At 45.4% G+C, this 18,002-nt stretch overlaps 1 protein-coding gene across 8 annotated transcripts in view; it reads left to right on the top strand.

The window, feature by feature from the left end:
- Positions 1-3,349: 3,349 nt before the first annotated feature.
- TTF1 (transcription termination factor 1) overlaps positions 3,350-18,002 on the top strand; it is a 30,734-nt gene continuing 16,081 nt past the window's right edge. For 7 of the 8 annotated variants that reach the window (XR_010340864.1, XM_064371723.1, XM_064371722.1 and 4 more), the window contains exons 1-6: positions 3,350-3,396; positions 6,962-9,034; positions 9,838-10,061; positions 11,564-11,749; positions 13,094-13,172; positions 16,710-16,840. Coding sequence is in view for 7 of the 8 variants with exons in the window: in XM_064371723.1 (XP_064227793.1) it covers positions 6,969-9,034; positions 9,838-10,061; positions 11,564-11,749; positions 13,094-13,172; positions 16,710-16,840 (2,686 nt within the window). In the remaining variant the exon portion in view is untranslated. Of the gene's footprint in view, positions 3,397-6,185; positions 6,329-6,961; positions 9,035-9,837; positions 10,062-11,563; positions 11,750-13,093; positions 13,173-16,709; positions 16,841-18,002 lie in introns of those variants that run through there. The other variant, XM_064371720.1, reaches the window with a different exon arrangement.

Below are 18,002 nucleotides of genomic sequence, written 5' to 3'. Positions count from 1 at the left end.
TCTCCTTGGCGACGGGACGCCAACAGTGCCCGGTTCGGTTTGTCCTTTTCTTTCGAGAAACTCTTGGTGGCTACCAGTGTGGACTTGCTTGGAGTTTTCCTTAATCGATATAGGAGAACCGAGAATCTCCAGTGGGTTGTGTTCAAAGTGGCATGGCTCTAGAGGGTCATTTACACTTGCCTTCCAAGTCAAAGACTCCATCCTCCTCCCACCCCCGTTCTACTCACAACCTGTCCCCACCTCTGCTCCCTGCGCCCCCCACACACCTGAGACAGCACAAAACGCATTCCAACCCTGATGCTGATGCTTACCCACTGAGTGGACTCAAGCGAGTCACCCTCTTGGATCCTAAGGGCTGTTTTCTTCTTCTTCCTGTGAGATGGGTGACAAGGAAAGTCTAGAGTAGGATTAGATCAATGTTCCCAAATCTAAGCAACAGAATGAAGGGAAATTGAAAAATGTAGATTTGGGCTGGGCTTGGTGGCTCACCCGTGTAATCCCATTGCTTTGGGAAGCCTAGGAGGGAGGATGGCCTGAGCCCAGGAGTTTGAGACCAGCCTGGGCAACATGGTGCGGTCTCATCCCTACCAACAATTTAAGAAATTAGCCAGGTGTAGTGGCACACACCTGGAGGCCCAGCTATGGGGGAGGCTGAGGCAGGAGGATCGCTTGAAGAGGCTGAGACTACAGTGAGCCGTGTTTGGGCAACTACACTCCAGTCTGGATGACAGAATGAGACCATGTGCCAAAAAAGCAAAAACGAAGATTCACAGGATTCACCCCAGACTCACTGAATCAGAAATCTGGAAATGGCATCTGAGGCTCTCCTCTTTTTTTTTTTTTTAAGAGACGGAATCTTGCTCTGATGATGACATGAGCCACCTCACCAGGCCAGATACTACATTTTTAAAAATGCCCTTACCCACCCACCCCCAACTTTTTGAAAAAGTTCAAACCTACAGAAAAGTTGAAAGTCAAAAGAAGAATACAATGAAAATCCACATAGGCTTCACCTAGATTCTGTTAGGTTTTGAAGGGAAGGCGAGGGTTAAAGAAAGACAGAGAGAGAGAGAGAGAGAGAGAGAGAGAGAGAGGCGGCTCTGCAGCAAATACTGGCTTTCTGTCCAGCAGCAAATGCAGGCTTTCTGTCCAGCATAAGACCTGAAAAGGTGGGAGACCAGCTTAATGCCAGTGCCCACTGCTGCTTACAGGCTGGGGCAATTATAGGCCTGGGTGGGGAGGGGCATGGGGGGTATGGCCTGCTGCCCGGGAAGATGTTGATAAGGTATTCCCATGATGAGGCAGTTTGGCCATTGTTCTAGCAGAATGTGATGTTCCTGGCATTTTCTCCCAGCAGAATATGATAAAGGGCAGGCTGTTTCTCATGGCCTGAACCCCCATGGAATGTTTCATTTTAACTAAGTTCTGCGAAATGGCAGGGGACTCACAAACTGGTGTAGTTTGGACTAACAGATTCACCAGTCCCCAGCACCAGCCACATTTTCTTGCTCTCTCTCTCTCTCTCTCTGTGAGTGTGTGAGCATGCACATGCACACATTACAGAATCGCTTGAAAATATCTGTCAATATTATATTTAACCCTAGGTACTTCATCACGTAGCAAGGACATTCCCATGTATAACTACACAGTCATTATCATGTCCGAAGATTTTAATGTGATACAATAGTGTTTAATATAAAATGCATTGCAAAGTTGAAAATCTGCATTAAAAAAAAAAACTTCTCAGGTGATTGGTGCAGTTGGAGGAGGATTGGAAACCACTAACCTGAATGATCTCTAATCTCTCCTCTAGTGCCAGCCTTTTGTGGGTTCATTCATGCACCACTAGCAAGCACCACAAGGCTCTAGGTAAGTGGGCTCACCACAGAACAAGTGACACCCATGACGAACCTGGACTTCAAGGCCTTACATGTCAACAGTGGACAACAACACATTTACAGACTTCTGCAGAGGGAATTCCAACTGCACATCCATGTCCCGGAGCAGCCTTTGCATGGCAACACGAGTGTATATATATGCTCATCGTTTCTCCAACCTGCTTGAGAAAGAGTCTCCCTCTGTCGCCAGGGTAGAGTGCATTGCCATGATCTCGGCTCACTACAACCTCTGACTCCCTGGTTCAAGCAATTCTCCTGCCTTGGCCTCCCAAGTAGCTGGGACTACAGGCACGTGCCACCACGCCCAGCTAATTTTTGTATTTTTAATAGAGATGGTGTTTCACTATGTTGCTCAGGATGATGTCAATCTCCTGACCTCATGATCCACCCGCCTTGGCCTCCCATAGTGCTGGGATTACAGGTGTGAGCCACCGCGCCTGGCCGGTTGTGCATTTTTTAATCAAAGTCACTTGGCAGATCACATAGAAGTCAGATAGAACAGTGAGGGGCAAGATAATGGAGTAGTAGAAAGAGCACAGGTCTGATTGCTGGCTGGCCCATGTAAGTCACCTTGGACAAGTTACTGTAAACCCAGGTTTCTCATCTACAAGGTGGGGCTAATAATACCTCATAGATACCTACAAGCATTAAGTGAGAAAACTTGTTGCCTATATCATATACGTTCACCATCCAAAAAGATTAAAGGTTTGGTTGGTAAATATAATGGCCTCGAATTACGGCCAAGTTAAAGCTTCCCCTTCAGCTAAGTCTCTTCAGGACTCTTTTGAAATGGGAAGACTGGGTTAGATCTCCAAAACTCTTGCTAGCTCCAGCCTTCTGAGACTTCATCCAAGGTTAACATCCATCAGACTCTGCACCGGCTAGCCCTTGCAGACCTCTGACATCATCTCCCACCACTCTTCCCTGCATTCACTGTGCTCCAGCTGCTACGGCCTTCTCCCAGGTCCTCCAGCAACCAAGTTCAGGACTTTTGCACTCACTTCCATCCTGGAACACTCTTCTGCCTAGATTTTTTGCCTGCACATTTCATTTAGAACTCAGCTCAAATGTCACTCCTCAGTGAGCCCTCCCTTACATCTAAAGTAGCAGCCACTCCCTAGTCACTCTCCATCATGTTACCCTATTTTATTTTCCTTACAAGATAATCTGAAATTAGTTGATTTGTCATCTGTCTTCCCAAGTTGCTCCTGGAGTTCACCAAAAACTGAAATAAATGGAATGCATGCATGCATTAGTACGTCAATGGAGGGATTCTGTCCTACTTTCTTCGTTTTAGGAGTATACTCTACTCAACCTGACCTCTAAAGGACCCAGAAAGAAAATGGGTAGGCAACTGTGCGCGCGTTCAGGGCCTAGCGGCAGCCGTGTTACCATGGCAACATGACGCCAAGTGGGCCGGAAGATGACGCAAGACTACTTCCGCTTCCTCTACAACAGCACTTCCGGGTTGAAAGAAAGGTGGCGGCGCTTTCGGAGGGTAAGTTGAAAGCGCTTTGTTGTTTCTGGTTTTTGTGGGGGGGTTTTGTTTTGCTTTTGAGACAGAGTCTCGCTCTGTCGCCCAGGCTGGAGTGCAGTGGCGCTGCCTCGGATCACTGCAAACTCCACCTCCGGGGTTCAAGCTATTCTCCTGCCTCAGCCTCCCGAGTAGCTGGGATTACAGGTGCGCGGCCACCACGCCCACCTAATTTTTGTATTTTTAGTAGAGACGAGATTTCGCCATTTTGGCCATGCTGGTCTCGAACTCCTGACCTCAGGCGATGCACCCGCCTCGGCCTCCCAGAATGCTGGGAGGCGTGAGCCACCGCGCCCGGCCGAGGCTTGGGTCTTTGGGACTGAGAAGGTGCAGAATTCACATCTGGTTAGTTCCTCCCCTCTTAGCCCCGGAGCGCCCACCCGGGAGTAGAGCGGATCTCTCTCGCACCCCAAAGGCGATGAGAGAATCCGGGACGAGGCTTGGGCACGTACCCTGGGAAGTGTATGTTCCGAGTAAGGGGGGTTAAATGCATATCCGTTTGTTCGATATGTATCGAGCAGTTTGGGAGCAAGATGGGCAAGATTCTAGCCCTCAAGAAGCCGATCATATCATAACTGCCAAAAGCGCGATGAGGAAGCTGCTGATTGTTGGGAAACGCTGTTAAGAGAGGTCCTCTTGAGAAAGTGGCTTTCATACTTGGACCAGTTAAAGGGCAGAAAAGGTAATGCGGAGGAAGAGCATTCCTGGCAGAATGAGCTATTTTTGCAAAGTCCCTGAGACGAAAGGGAAGGTAGTATATTCTAGGAACTGAAAGCAGGGTTCCTGAAACCCAGAGAGAGATAGGCATGGACCTACCTCTCCACCTCTAGGCTAGATTATGAAGAAATGAAGACTCTTGCAGATCTGTAAGGATTTTGACTTAAGTATAACGGGAACCCTGAAAAGTTTTAGCAGGTAGAGACTATATATTTAGAAGGTTGTACTGGGCTCCAGAGAGCAGCCTAGGAGGTATTTACAAAAAAGAAAAGGAACTGATGGAAGAGGAAATATTATTTAAAGAAATCGGCTGGCACAGTGGCTCACGCCTGTAATCCCAGCACTTTAAGAGGCCTCAGGTGGATCACCTGAGTCAGGAGTTTGAGACCAGCATGGCCAAAATGACGAAACCCCGTGTCTACTAAAACTATAAAACTTAGCCAGGCATAGTGGCAGGCACCTGTAATCCTAGCTACTTGGAAGGCTGAGGCACGAGAATCGAACCCGGGAGGTGGAGGTTGCAGTGAGCGGAGATTGCACCACTACACTCTAGCCTGGGCAACAGACTGAGACTTTGTCTCCAAAAAAAAAAAAAGTAAGGAAAAAGAAATCAAGGCGGGTGCTGTGGCTTACACCTGTAATCTCAGCACTTTGGGAAGCTAAGGCAGGTGGGTCACCTGAGGTCAGGAGTTTGAGTCCAGCCTGGCCAACAAGGCAAAACCGGTCTCTACCAAAAATACAAAAATTGGCTCGATGTGGTGATGTGTGCCTGTAATCCCAGCTACTCTGGAGACTGAGGCAGGAGAATCACTTGAACCCAGGAGGCAGAGGTTGTAGTGAACCGAGATCACGCCACTTTACTCCAGACAAGGTGACAGAGTGAGATTCCGTCTCCAAAAAAGAAATCATCTGCTCTGCTCATGATTATTAAGAGGTCCGAAAAGATGGGTCTGAAAACTATCTGTTGAAGTTAGTGGCTTTAGGGACACAGATACTCTTGCTGGAGCAGTCTCAATGGAGTAGTGGGGTGGAAGCTACAAGGATGTGGGTTAAGAAGTGGGTGGAAGGTGAGGTAATGGAGAGAGTGATTTCCCTATCAGGAAACGTTGCCGTGAAGGGGAAGAAAGAGAACAGCTGGATGAGACTTTAGGGTTAGAGGACAGTTGCATTTTTTTTTAAGTTAGAGGAGATTAAATATTGTTGGTGTTTTGCTCGAAAAGACAGGCTGAAGATACAGGAGGGAGATGGGATACCTGGGGAACCACCATCTCTCTGAGAAGGTAGGAGGGGATTGGGAGCCAGCACACATTTTCCTTCCTGTAAAGGAAGGAAATAGCCTTTGACAGAACAAGGGACATTTCCTTTGTTGCAGCAAGAGAAAGGATGTAGCAGTGCAACCAGGTTGTTAGACTTGGGGGAGTAACATATATCTTGTCTAATACAGCTGGTATTTGCTACCCAGGATAAATTAGGCGACTTCTGTAGAAAATGTGCTTAGCGTTCAGGCTTTAAAGACCACTATAGAGAAATCTCCCAGATCTATTGTTAAGTAAAAATAGCAAATGCAGATCACAGTATATAGAAGTGAAACCCAGAAGCAATACAGAGCAAAGAGAGCAATGAGACATGTTTGCAAAATTATATTTTTAACCATCTCTTTTGGAAAGTGTGCCTCTATTACTGTATTTTAATTTCCAAGTGCACACACCCTATATGTATTAACGTTAGTGGCTTATGAAATTTATTCCAGTGTATTGCAGAATGTTCACTCCTTGTTGGACACTAACAAGGCATATCCAGCTTCTTTCACAAAGAGGCAGACTTCTGGTTTGAGGTCAGTGGATACATGATATCCCCACTGTGAGGCCCTTGTGTGGAGCCTGCAATCTAATGGAGTCTAATGGCTTCTCATGGTAGAAACACAGAGGGGAACAAGACAGATAACCCATCTTTTTCTTCCTTCCCTGTTTTCATTTTCTTTTTTTTTTTTTTTTTTTTTTTAGCAAAGAAGACAGCCTCTAAATGACTAATTAAGTGCTTACTATTTTTTTTAATGTGAAAGTATTATCACTTAGGAATCAGGGCAAGCCCAAAGAATTAAGGAAAACTTTCTTGAAGAGCTGATCTTCGCCAGGTGCGGTGGCTCACCCCTGTAATCCCAGCACTTTGGGAGGCCAAGGTAGGTGGATCACGAGGTCAGGAGTTCGAGACCAGCCTGGCCAACGTAGTGAAACCCCATATCTACTAAAAATACAAAAAATTAGCTGGGTGTGGTGGCAGATGCCTGTAATCCCAGCTACTTTGGAGGCTGAGGCAGGAGAATCTCTTGAACCTGGGAGGCAGAGATTGCAGTAAGCCGAGATCATGCCATTGCACTTTAGCCGGGGTGACAGATCTTCAAACCAAGCTCTGAAGGATGGCAGGAGGCAGGGAGGGTGGGCAGGCAGTGGAGAGCATTTCATGGAGAGCTGCGGGGAAAGGTCGTGACATGTTTGAGGAACCAAAACAAGCAGCTTGTGGCTTAAACACAGAGTTGGAAAGATGAGTTCAGAGGTGAGGCTGTGGGGGACAGGGGCCTGATGGTTCAGGCACTGTTGTTCTCTGTTAACTATTTTTTTTCTCCATCATAAAGGCAGTGGGACCAGACAGACAGAATTCCTGTGAGCTACCTGTATATCTAGAATAATAGAAACTGTGTAATCATTACTACAGACATGTCATTTGTCATACAATTTCATTTTGCTGTGATTTTTTCCCCTGAGGCTATGTTTAAAATGCACAAATAAACCATCCTTGTCACATTTCCATATAGGAATAAAATGGAAGGAGAATCAAGCAGATTTGAAGTCCACACTCCAGTTTTTGACAAGAAAAAGAAAAAATATTCTGTACATAAGGAAAGACCTCAGAAATATTCCCATGAAATTTTCAGAGACTCCTCTCTGGTGAATGAACAGTGTCAAATAACTAGAAGGAAAAAGAGGAAAAAAGATTGCCAGCATCTCATTTCTTCTCCTTTGAAAAAATCCAGAATCTGTGATGAGACTGAAAATGCCACTTCTACACTCAAAAAGAGAAAAAAGAGAAGATACAGTGCTTTGGAGATAGACGAGGAAGCAGATGTTACAGTTGTCCTTGTGGATAAAGAAAATATAGACAACACACCAGAGGGTTTTAGAGAGGGTGTTGATGTCGTTTGTGTTGACACGAGCATGAAACAGAAGTCAGCAAGAGAGCTGAAAACAGACAAACTTCGTGAAATTGCTAAGTCACATACACATAAATCGGAAGCACTGCACGATAAAGTTAGGGAGAAAAAGAATACAAAGCATCGGAGGAAAGCTGCGTCCTGTGATGCTCTAAAGGAGAGCCAGCAGGCAAGGGACGCCCTGCCTCAGTCAGAATCCCACCGGGAGGAGTCCCGGCCTTCTAGGGGTCCAGGGGATAACATTACAGAACTACCAGCATCTGCTCATAAAAACAAGCCTAAGAGAAAGAAGAAGAAAAAGTCCGATAACCAAGAATATGAGACATGGGCCATCCCCGAAGGATCACAAGCGGGCAGCGAAGCTGGGAGTGATGTGTGGGAATCCCAGCCTACTGTGGGCCTGGGTGGTGAACCTACAGAACGGCTAGCACCTGCTCACCAAAAAAAGTCTAAGAAAAAAAAGAAGAAAAAGTCCACTCACCAGGAATTGGAGGCATTGGCCGTGCCGGAAGAATTGCAAGCGGACAGCAAGGCTGGGAGTGATGTGTGGGAATCCCAGCCTACTGTGGGCCTGGGTGGTGAACCTACAGAACGGCTAGCACCTGCTGACCAAAAAAAGTCTAAGAAAAAAAGGAAGAAAAGGTCCGCTCACCAGGAATTGGAGGCATTGGCCGTGCCTGAAGAATTGCAAGCAGACAGCAAGGCTGGGAGTGATGTGTGGGAATCCTGGCCTACCGTGGGCCTGGGTGGTGAACCTACAGAACGGCTAGCACCTGCTGACCAAAAAAAGGCTAAGAAAAAAAAGAAGAAAAAGTTCACTCACCAGGAATTGGAGGCATTGGCCGTGCCTGAAGAATTGCAAGCGGACAGCAAGGCTGGGAGTGATGTGTGGGAATCCCGGCCTACTGTGGGCCTGGGTGGTGAGCCTACAGAACGACTAGCACCTGCTGACCAAAAAAAGTCTAAGAAAAAAAAGAAGAAAAAGTCCACTCACCAGGAATTGGAGGCATTGGCCGTGCCTGAAGAATTGCAAGCGGACAGCAAGGCTGGGAGTGATGTGTGGGAATCCCGGCCTACTGTGGGCCTGGGTGGTGAGCCTACAGAACGACTAGCACCTGCTTACAAAAAAAAGTTTAAGGAAAAAAAGAAGAAAAAGTCCACTCACCAGGAATTGGAGGCATTGGCCGTGCCTGAAGAATCGCAAGCAGGCAGGGAGGCTGGGACTGATCCGTGGGAGTACCAGCCTGCTGCAGACCTAGAGGGTGAAACTGCAGAAGTGCCAGCACCTGCTTATAAAAACAAGTCTAAGAAGAAAAAGAAAAAGTCCGGTAACCCGGAATTGGAGGCATTGGCCATGCCTGAGAGCCTTCAGAGTGCATACCCTGAAGGATCACAAGTGGGCAGTGAGGTTGGGACTGTGGAAGGCAGGAGTGCACTGAAAGGGATCAAGGAATCCAGCAGTACAAAGAAGAAGTCTAAGAAAAGGAAGCTTATGTCTGTCAAAGGGGCCGTAGCGTCTGGCGATGATTTTCCAGTGTCCAGTAAGAACTCTGCGAGCACGCTCTTTGATTCAGTAGAAGGCAATGGCACTATGATTGAAGAAAGCGTGAAACCCAGGCCCCAACCAAAGAAAACCCAGGCCTATTCAGAAAACAGGCATGTGCAAGAGGTGCCGAGGTAACGTGGGAATGGTATTCCAGCTGTTGGTATATGTCTCTTGTGCGGGTTCTGCCCATGCCTCTTTATTTAGCATGTACATATTAAATGGCAGAAATCATCAAGAGGTAGACCCTCAATGTACAGAATATCATGCATCTTTAATTGAGTAAACTTGGCAGGTAGTTTAATTTCTTCATGTATGAAATAAAGCAGTTAGATTCGATTTTCACTAAGAACGATTCCAGCCCTGAAAATCTATGAGTAAATTTCAATGAAAAATAGTATGAGTGGATATAGGGCTTAGGGCTGCACATTTAACTTCTGTGCTGCCTCTGAAGTATATCTAAGTAACTCAAGTTCCAGTAAAGAGTGAAAATCATGGACTGAGTCAACCCCAGGATCTCATCTTGCTTTAATATTCTAGTAGTCTAAGTGAAAGCCATTTTAAGAAAAGTTTAAGGTCGGGTGTGGTGGCTCACGCCTGTAATCCCAACACTTTGGGAGGCTGAGATGGGTGGGTCACTTGAGGCCAGGAGTTTGAGACCAGCCTGCCCAATGTGGCAAAACCCTGTCTCTACTAAAAATACAAAAATTAGCCAGGCATGGTTGCGTGCATCTGTAGTCCCAACTACTCAGGAGGCTGAGGCAGGAGAATCGCTTGAACCCGGGAGGCAGACTGCAGTGAGCTGAGATCGCACCACTGCACTCCAGCCTGGGCGACAGAGCGAGACTCTGTCTCAAAAAAAAAAAACAAAGAAAAGTTTAAAAGCTATGAGATCAAGTGATGTGTTAATGTTAGTCAACCCAATTTTCCCACTTAGGTTAGAACCTGCAAATGAAGAACACAATGTGGAATCAGCTGAAAATTCCGAAACAAGATATTTATCTGAAGATTTAGGAGATGCTGATGATTCAGATGCAGATTTGGGTTCTGCCGTGAGACAGCTTCAGGAGTTCATCCCTAACATCAAGGACAGGGCCACCGGCACGATCAGGCGGATGTACCGGGACGACCTGGACCGGTTTAAGGAATTTAAAGCACAAGGTGAGCTTGTGGAGCCTTAGTGTTTGTTGAACTTCCTGTATGCACAGCTAGCACCTGACTTTCTTTTATGGATGATTCAGATTTGTAGATCAACAAGAAGCATCCTGTCACCGCCTTCAGCTCTGTCTCCTACCAGAATTGTCCGAGCTGGAAAATTAGCAAAATGAAGTGGGCTGCTTTTCCTCTTCTTGCCCAGTTTCTAGTAAAGGGACCAGATAATTAATTCGCAGCAAGAAGAGAAGGGGCGAGAGGTTAATTGGTTGAGACACTGGAAAGGATACAACAGTTAATATAACATTAAAATGCTGTCAAATTAAAATCATCAACTTTAATTAGGTATTGTTTCTTTCTCGAAGATATTAAATTCATGGTGAGCCATTTGCGGTGGACTTGATCTCCTTCTTGATTTCACTGTTTCTGAACCTCCTTTATTAAGAATTATTAAGGATAATAAATAACCTTTATTATTCTTAAATCCAATAATAAAGCGTATTGGATTTCAGAATAAACTGCAGGCCAGGTGCAGTGGCTCACGCCTGTAATCCCAGCACTTTGGGAGGCTGGGGCAGGTGGATCACATGAGGCCAGGAGTTCAAGACCAGTCTGACCAACATGGTGAAACCCTGTCTTATAAAAAAATTAAAAAAAAAAAAGAATGAACTGCAAATTTAAGGCTGTGTACTACACAAATGAGCAATATTTACTGAGTATCTGATGTGTGAAACCCAATACCACTGGTCACTGAAAAAAGTAAAAAGAGGAATCAATGAGATTGGAGAGATTCGAAAACAATAGACAAGACAAATTAAGCAAAAAAAGATGGCACTACACATGTGCACACAATTATAGAGTAGTATGTAATCCCATTTTATTGATGTATTGTGTTGAAAATTGTATGTATTTTATAAAAGGTGTTTTTAAAGTAAACCTAGGGCAGGTGAGGTGGCTCACACCTGTAATCTCAGTACTTTGGGAGGCCAACCCAGAATTGCTTGAGGCCCAGAGTTTAAGACTAGCCTGGGCAACACAGCAAGACCCCATCTTACAAAACAATAAAAAATTAGCCAGGTGTAGTGGCACACACCTGTGGTCCCAGCTACTCTGGAGGCTGAGGCAGGAGAATTGCTTGAGCCTAGGAGTTCAAGTTTGCAGTGAACTTGATCATGCCACTGCACTCCAGCCTGGGTGAAAAAGCAAGACCTTATCTCTAAAGAATGTACAAATCAGTTTGAAAACTGTTTTTAAAAAAGATTGATGACACAATCTGACCAAGAAATAGGTCCCTTTGGAATAGGATGACCAGGGAAGACATTGACAGAAGAGGTGTGGCTTGTGCTGAACCCTGAAGGAAAGGCTAATCTGCAAGTGGGGCCAGGAGAGCAAGTGTCAGGTGTTGGCACTGTTGGGCCGTGGTCCTGCCATTGCTGATGAAAAATCAAGTCATAGGTTTGCTTTTGTTCGTTATTAACAATACACAGTCTCTCCCTGCTTCCCGATCCTAGGTGTTGCTATTAAATTTGGAAAGTTTTCTGTCAAGGAAAATAAGCAGTTAGAGGAAAATGTGCAAGACTTTCTAGCCCTGACAGGAATTGAGAGTGCTGACAAGCTGCTGTACACAGACAGATACCCAGAGGAAAAATCTGTGATCACCAACTTAAAAAGGAGACACTCGTTTAGACTGCACATTGGTAAGTTTAGAAATGATCACTCTGACCATCCACGGCCCTCCAGCCATAAACAAGATAACCCATGGTGATGCTAGCACGGGTACCTGGCCCATCGCCTGCATGCGGCACACATTAACTGCTGTGATGGCTGATGGTATTCTTATGACCAGTCTGTACTTTCGGGGATTTGGAATGTGTTCATGTCTCCCAAGTAGAGTGTGAAAAATTTAATGATCAGCCAGGTGCAGTGGCTCATGCGTGTAATCTCAGCACTTTGGGAGTCTGAGGCGGGTGGATCACAAGGTCAGGAATTCGAGACCAGCCTGCCCAACATGGTGAAATCTTGTCTCTACTGAAAATACAAAAATTAGCCGGGCATGGTGGCGGGCACCTGTAATCCCAGCTACTCAGGGGGCTGAGGCAGGAGAATCACTTGAACCTGGGTGGTGGAGGTTGCAGTGAGCCAAGATCACACCATTGCCCTCCAGCCTGGGCAACAGAGTGAAACTCTATCTGAAAAAAAAAAAAATTAAATGATTTTTTTTTTTTTTTTCAGGAAGGAGGGGAGGAATGAGGCCCTATTGAGGGGGGAAGGTGGGGAGGGGAGGGGAGGGGAGGGGCTTCTAGAGGGCACAGGGGCAGGATGATCAACTTTTACCTTTCTTCCTTGGCAATAGTTCTAGTTTTGGTTTCTCTTCCTGTTCCTTACTGAAATTTTGTGTGCACTACACAAAGCACATCCTTATCCGCACCCTGGTCTCCCATGTTTTTTAAGTGTGGCCACATGTGTGCTTTGTAGCTGGAGCCCTCGGACTGGAGGTGCTGCTTGTGAAGTTAGAAGGTCACGTAGTCATATAAGATCAGAGCGAAAGAATATCTCTCTTGAATTTAAAGAGGATCATTTCTTAGATGTTCCGTGGAATGCACGAAGAAAAACAAGACTAGTGCACCCCTGTTGAGGGATGATTTCACCTTAGAGTGAGAAAGTGAGAAAGGCTGATTTGGAAAGATGGTCGTTCGTCTTCTGGAGAACTGTTAGCCTGTATTCTCCACCTTAGTGTTCTCTTCCTCTTAATTCAAATTATGTTAAAATTACTTTGCCTCATAAGGATTCTTCCGACAAATTGCATAGACCGAAAGCTGGAGCCTCAAGGTACTAAGCATTTTGTTTTCAGAGCTCTCCAGGGAAACTAGTGATTGTGTTTATCTGCTCTTCAAGACAGCTTTCTTCAGGACATAGGAAATCCCAGCCTTAACACAGGGCTTAGGATAGTTCATGTTGCTATAAGGGCTGTTCTGGGTTCCTTTTACAATTGCCACTTCATTTCACGTGAGCCCCTCTGATCACCTTTCTTCCGACTTTAGGTAGGAACATTGCCCGGCCCTGGAAACTTATATACTATCGAGCAAAGAAGATGTTCGATGTCAACAATTACAAAGGCAGGTAAGAAAAAAGTCTCAGCAGCTTGAGACAGAACATTTCTCTAGTCTCTGCTGATACCATAAATCAAAATACTCACAGCAGTGGATTGGAAGTGAAAATCATGAAGATTTGTATGTGTGAAGCCAGATGGTGCCTTCTTTGTCAAATGTGTGTCTTCAAGGCCCTTTCCCATTCCTACCTCTTTAGTGAAGCCTGAGTGACCTCCCGCCTCCTGCATCTGCAGCTTTCTTTACGCGTTTTCTTTAGCACTCCCCACTCTGCCTCGTGTGCTGTTACTCCTGTTTTCTCTGCTCTCCGCTACGTCGGAAGCTCCTTGTGAACCCAAACATCCCTGCTTGACATATACTCCCTTCAGCACCTAGCACAGTGCTGTGGGTTTTAACTATCTGAAGGTGGAGTAAGTGCTGGGATTAGGTCCCTTCAGTGCAGTTCAGTGGGATCAACCCAGGGTGCTTAACCCGGTTGTTGTTCTCGTCCCTTTTCCCCAAGATACAATACCAATTATAATTTGTTTCCAACATTCCACATTTAAAAACAAGCAAACCTAGATCAAGTGTTTGGGTTAGCACTCTGCTCAAGGACAGGAGGAGAAGCAGGCAGCTGTTAGCTCGGCTTCCGAAAACTACCTTCTACTCAACTACTTGACCTCTCTGAGAGGCAGGTTTCGTAAATCTGGCGATGGCAGTTGAGTTCTGCTTAGCTCTGATTTTAAACCAAGACATAGGTCATTACCTAAACTTCCAAATTGATATGACGTCAGTTTCCTTTTTAAAATTTTTACTGAAAGAAATCAGCCTTAGGTGAGGAAAGTTCACACACAGACTGGGATCTGCCCTGCCTGCTTTGCCCCAACCCCGAGGTTAGACAGTTGTGAATAGAACTTTAAGAAAATCCACTAAAGGTAACATTTTAAATGGGGCTTACAAGACTGCTTTTGGCAAGTTATTGGTGGCAGCTGAGGTAATATATTTCCACCTGTGACACACAGAGAGGAGTGGAATTTTTTTTTTTTTTTTAAGATGGGGTTTCACCATGATGGCCAGGCTGGTCTTGAACTCCTGACCTCAGGTGATCTACCCACTTCGGCCTCCCAAAGTGCTAGGATTACAGGCGTGAGCCACCGTGCCTGGCAGGAGTGAAATTTTTAAAGTAGTTTTTAGTCATTCTAATAATTGAATAGTTCATCTACTTGTGCTATATTATTTGTGTTGTAGTGATCATTCCTCTTTAGAATATTTTTATAAGTTAAGCAACTTCTGACCAAAAAAAAAGTATAAAGTGAAAAATCAAAGAATTATTATTTTAATTTTTTTTTTTTTTTTTGAGACAGGGTCTCACGCTGTCACCCAGGCTGGAGTGCAGTGGTACAATCTTGGCTCACTGCAACCTCCGCCTCCTAGATTCGAGTGATTCTCCTGCCTCAGCCTCCCGAGAGGCTGGTACTATAGGCATGTGCCACCACTCCTGGCTAATTTTTGTATTTTTAGTGGAGACAGGGCTTCACCATGTTGGCCAGGCTGGTCTCAAATTCTTGACCTCAAGTGATCCACCCACCTTGGCCTCCCAAAGTGCTGGGATTACAGGTTTGAGCCACCACACCTGGCTGACAGCCATGATTTCTTAATAGTGAAGAATAGCCCAAGCAAGGTGGCTCACACTTGTAATCCCAGCGCTTTGGGAGGCTAAGGTGGGTGGATCACTGGATTAGGAGTTTGAGACCAGCCTGGGCAGATCACTTGAGGTCAGGAGTTCTAGACTAGTCTGGCCAACATGGTGAAACCTTATTGCTACTAAAAATACAAAAGTTAGCCAGGCATGGTGGTGCACGCTTGTAATCCCAGCTACTTGGGAGACTGAGGCAGGAAGATTGCTTGAACCCGGGAGGCAGAGGTTACAGTGAGCCGAGATCGCGCCACTGCACTCCAGCCTGGGTAACACAGCAAGACTCTGTCTCAAAAAAGAAAATAGTAAAGAATAACCAGTTTCTATTCACCATACACTTCATTTACAGACAAATGTCTGAAAACTCTACAATGTTATTGTTTTATTTTTGGCTGGGTGCAGTGGCTCGTGCCTGTAATCCCAGTACTTTGAGAGGTCAAGGTGGGCAGATCACTGGATTGGGAGTTTGCCCAGTCTGGGCAACATGGCTTTACAAAAAATATAAAAATTAGCCTGGTATGGTGGCATGCACCTATAGTCTCAGCTACTTGGGAGGCTGAAGTGGGAGGATCACTTAAGCCCAGGAGGTTGCAGTGAGTCATGATCACACCACTGTGCCCCAGCCTGGGTGACAGAGCCAGACCCTGTCTCAAAGGAAAAAAAAAAAAAAAAAACGAAAAAAGAAATTGTTAGTATTTTCCTAAGACTTCTTTTGTGTTGCCTTAGTGATTATGTAAAGCACATTCCTATTCAGATAGGAATCTTAAGATGTTATAAAGATTGCTTTTCCTTTACTTAAATATTTGGTTGTTTAATCTCAAAATCTATAAGATTATAGCGCTTTTTTTTTAGTACTTTAATATTTGAATTTTTATGTACGACTAATGCACTTTAAATTTCTTAAATAGTTACCTATTCAGAGTAAGCCATTTGTTGCATGTTTACGTAATGTCTATTGTCCGTTAAGCATTATGGATACCATAGTACACAAAACCGACAGGGTCTCTACCTTCGTGGAACTTACCTTCTAGAGCTGTGTCTGCCAGTATGGTGACCAGCAGCCTTCTGGGCCTGTCAAATATTTGAAATGTAGTTAGTCCACATTGAGGTGTGCTGTCAGAGTAAAACACATGCTGGGTTTTGAAGGCTCAAGATCAAGAACTGAATGTAAAATACATCATTGATATTTTTTGATACTGTTGACACATTGAAATGACAGCATTTTTAATTATTGAGTTCAATTAAATATATATTTCTTTGTTTTTGTTTTTCATCACACAACACGTCCATGTAAGAAACATATTCTTGAAATTTGTTTTATTAAAACTCGGTAAAGGTGAATTTTCCTGTGGGAAACTGAAAATCTGTAAGGGGCTTGCATTATGTTTCTGTCGGGCAGCGCGGGTGTGGAGGAGGAGATCTGAACGAGGGAGCCTGTGCGTGTGTGAGTGCAGGTGTGAACAGTGCTAGGAAAGAGAAGCACGGGGTTCTCCAGAAGCAGTCAACAAGGGGCCTTCAGAGTCAGGGAGGCACTCCCTAAAAATGCACCCTTTAAACTGCACTGGCAAGTGTGCAGGCGCTGTTCAGGCAGGTTGGAGGAAAGCCATTTCCACCACAGGGACAGAGGCTCTGAGCTAAGTAAGGGCTAAGTGATTTGAGCTGTGCAATTGAGCCAGGCCTCTGGTCTGGGACTTCAGTGACTGATTGATAGGATGACCACCATTGAGACACCAACAGGAAGTGAAGAGAGCTCTGACCAGGTTTCCTGACAGCCTGCCCCATTCAGCTTTTTCCACAATTGCTGTGTACTGTGATGAGAATATCATTTTTAATCTCATAGTTAGTTTAAACTCTAAAACATTTTCCCTTTCTCAGGTATAGTGAAAGAGAAACCAAGAAGTTAAAGATGTACCAGTCTCTCCTTGGGAATGACTGGAAAACGATTGGCGAGATGGTGGCCCGCAGTAGCCTCTCCGTGGCCCTGAAGTTCTCCCAGATCAGCCGTAGTAAGTGGCGGCCACCAGTGCCCACCTCTGTGAAGAAATTAACCCTGACAGGCCTGGTTCAGCCATAACTGATCCAGTGCCCAGAAATCACCCCAGACCTATCTTCTACGAGAGCTTTCTTTTTTTTTCTTTTTTTCTTTTTTTTTTTGAGGTGGAGTGTCACTCTGCCAGGCTGGAGTGCAGTGGTGAAATCTCAGCTCACTGCAACCTCTGCCTCTCGGGTTCAAGCGATTCTCCTGCCTTAGCCTCCCGAGTAGCTGGGACTACAGGCACACGCCACCATGCTGGCTAATTTTGTGTATTTTTAATAGAGATAGGATTTCACCATGTTGTCCAGGATGGTCTCGATTTCCTGATCTTGTGATCTGCCTGCCTCAGCTCCCCAAAATACTGGGATTACAGGCGTAAGCCACCACGCCCAGCTGAGAGCTTAAGCTCTTCTCTATACTAATTCATTTGGTTTCCTCATATGTATTCAGTGAAACCATGCAACCTTTACCTACCAGGCTGATTTTTACCACACTTTAGTAACTGGCGTGCAAATGTAATTGCCAAATGGATCAGGACACCCAAGAAACTGGTGGTAGAAGTGCCTGGGCGGAGGGTCACTTCCCCGTGGTGGCGCGGGACACCCTGGGAGGGAGGCAGGCATGCAGTTCATGCCTGTCGGGCAGGGACTTCTCTCAAAACCAGTGTTGGTGACCTCCTGTCTCTATCTCCCTTTCCTCAAAAGTTTCCTTTAAGAAGACGGTCCTTATTGGGGTTACTGCTTAGCACGGGGGCTCATACACTCCAGCCACACAGGTAGTGCCTTGCAGCCAGTTCTTCAAGTTTCCAAGAAGTAAAGGGAAAATCTTGAATTTTTTTTTTAATTTTGTGAACTCTAGATACTTTTTTTCTTTCTTGGAAATCTCTTGATTTTTAAATATTCACCCAAATTGTTAATGAGGGGGAAATGTAACATTCAGTGGGCCAAACCAAAGAGAATTGCAGGCTGCCAGTGTGAGGCTCCCCACTTAGCGTGGCTGTGAGTGTCTGGGGAAGAAGGGTGAACCATCGAGGCTTTGGGCATCCGCCATAGATTCACCTTCAGAAATCCTCAGGTGCCTTCATCAAGTACTGTGTTGGTATCACTGTGGCTATTAATGTTACACTGGGAATG

This window comes from Aotus nancymaae, unplaced genomic scaffold (genome assembly GCF_030222135.1).
Source record: "Aotus nancymaae isolate 86718 unplaced genomic scaffold, 86718_ANA_hifiasm-v0.15.2.pri h1tg000158l, whole genome shotgun sequence".
NCBI classification, from domain to species: Eukaryota; Metazoa; Chordata; class Mammalia; order Primates; family Aotidae; genus Aotus; species Aotus nancymaae.
Note: the sequence above shows the minus strand (reverse complement) of the source record. Positions and strands in the feature narration are given on the sequence as shown.